The 2,175-nt window shown below is 45.0% G+C and overlaps 1 protein-coding gene across 1 annotated transcript in view; it reads left to right on the top strand.

Moving 5' to 3' along the window:
- LOC109915952 (polyribonucleotide nucleotidyltransferase-like) overlaps positions 1-1,968 on the top strand; it is a 40,265-nt gene extending 38,297 nt beyond the window's left edge. The window contains exon 5 of the mRNA XM_048606692.1: positions 1,818-1,968. Coding sequence (XP_048462649.1) covers positions 1,818-1,968 — 151 coding nt within the window. The remainder of the gene's footprint in view (positions 1-1,817) is intronic.
- The last annotated feature ends 207 nt before the right edge of the window (positions 1,969-2,175 follow it).

Below are 2,175 nucleotides of genomic sequence, written 5' to 3'. Positions count from 1 at the left end.
TAAATCAAAAGGCTGAAGAGAGGTGTTGGGTAAACTACAGGCAGCAAACCCCACCCTGGACTATACAGCCTGTCAGGTCCACGCAGTTCATTCCTGTTTGTGCCTTAATTCTTCCATGGGATGTAGGCATCATTGGTGAGTTTGGAACTTAATGCCCTTCTGTAATTGCCCTTGAGCTGATTGATTGGTTTTCCAAGCCATTTAGAAGGCTATTGAAGAGTCACATTTCTGTGAGTCTGGAGTCACATGTAGGCCAGAAAAGGCAACAATAGTGGATTTCCTTCCTTGGTGCATGTTAGTGAACTGGATGGATTTTTTTTTTTACAACAATATTACATGGTCACCATTAGACTAGATGTTTTGATTTAAAAAAAAAATTATTGGGAGCGGCACAGTGGCTCGGTGATTAGCACTGCTGCCTCACAGCACGGACCTGGATTTGATTCCACCCTCGGGCAAATGGGTGCAGTTTGCACATTCTCCCTGTGTCTTTGTGGGTTTCCTCCGGGTGCCCTAGTTTCCTCCCACAGTCCGAAGATGGGCACTGGTTCTGAGGAAGTGTCATTAATCCCGAAACGTTAACTCTGATTTTTTTCTTCACAGATGCTGCCAGACCTGCTGAGCAATTTCCAGCAATTTCTGTTTTTGTGCCAAAGATGGGCAGGTTAGGTGGATTGGCCGTGCTAATCATAGTGTCCAGGGATGTATAGGTTAGATGTGTTAGCAATGGGGAAATGCAAGGTTACAAGGGGTTGGGTCTGGGTGGGATGCTCTTCAGATGGATGGTGTGGACTCGCTGGGCTGAATGGGATTCCCTATACAATCTATGACAGTGGGATTTGAAGGTGTGATGTCCCCAAGCCTGGCACACTGGATTACTAGGCTAGTTGCACTATCACTGCACCATATTATCCTTCTAATTGTTGCTTGGTTTTTTGTGTGATACATACGTTGGTAGCAAATGCAGCTTCTGTTGTCCATCTGGATGTTAAGGGTTTGATGCAATGGAGTTACTCACCAGGCAACTTCAGACAGTCTTACATGTGCGTGCATGCCCAGTCACAGAATCAAAATCATACGATGTTAAAGGTACAGACAGCCCATTGAACACAAGCAATGCTGCTTTCCCAGGTGGACCAAGAACATACTGGTCAATGAATAACTTTTCATGACCTCCAATATCGCCACTCTATAATTCTTGTACATCTCTGTGATATCGCTGAAGATTTGCTCCTTTGTCATTTTCACGCTATTTGGAGACTATCCCCAATAGTGTGATCATGCACAGAACCCCTACAGTGTGGAAGCAGGCCGTTTGGCCCATCAATCCCACACCAACCCTTCGAAAAACATCCCACCCAAACCTACCTCATCCCTGTAATCCTGCATTTCCCATGGCCAATCCATTGAGCCTGCACATCTTTGGACTGTGGGAGGAAGCCGGAGCACCCGGAGGAAACCCACACAGACACAGGGAGAATTTGCAAACTCCACACAGTTGCTCAAGGCTGGAATCTAAACTGGATCCCTGGCACTGTGAGGCAGCAGTGCTGACCACTGAGCCACCATGCCACCCTGAAACCAGACTTGCTTCTCAATACTAACCAAATGGATATTGCCCTTGCTCCCTCACAGAGGTCCCCCTTTCCAACACTGCAAAGCCTTTCCCAATCAATACTATCACACTATCTCATGTTTTCCTGCCTTCCCTGCCCATTTCGTCTTCAAGTTCATATTTTTCTGTTATTATGCTTTGATCTCTGTTATTCTTGCCTCTTTTTAAAAAAAACTTTTGTTTCTGCTCTTTTCTCTTTCAGTCCCCCGGCCTTGTCTGATGATGGACACAGATGCTATGATGTTCTGTGTGAGGAGCTGTTGAGTGCTGTAATCCTGGTGCAAAGAATGTGTGGTAGAGACTCTGGCAGCTTACTTGACATTCTTTTTACTGTGAGAACGGGCAACAATTAGTTGCATTTATATAGCACCTTGAAAGCATGAAATTGTCCCAAAGGGCATCACTGAATTATAAGGTGAAGGAGGTGTAAAATTTACATGGCTAAATCGCAAAGTAGAGTTGAGTCACAACTGTAAAGACGGTCAGTTCTTATTTGTCTGCATTTTATTTATTCTGGGCTGAAGTGGGGGAGAAAAAACTGTTTCAAAAGCATGCGTTGT

The sequence above is a fragment of the Rhincodon typus genome, chromosome 16, assembly GCF_021869965.1.
Source record: "Rhincodon typus isolate 14 chromosome 16, sRhiTyp1.1, whole genome shotgun sequence".
NCBI lineage: Eukaryota > Metazoa > Chordata > Chondrichthyes > Orectolobiformes > Rhincodontidae > Rhincodon > Rhincodon typus.
This window is presented reverse-complemented; position numbering and strand designations above follow the sequence as displayed.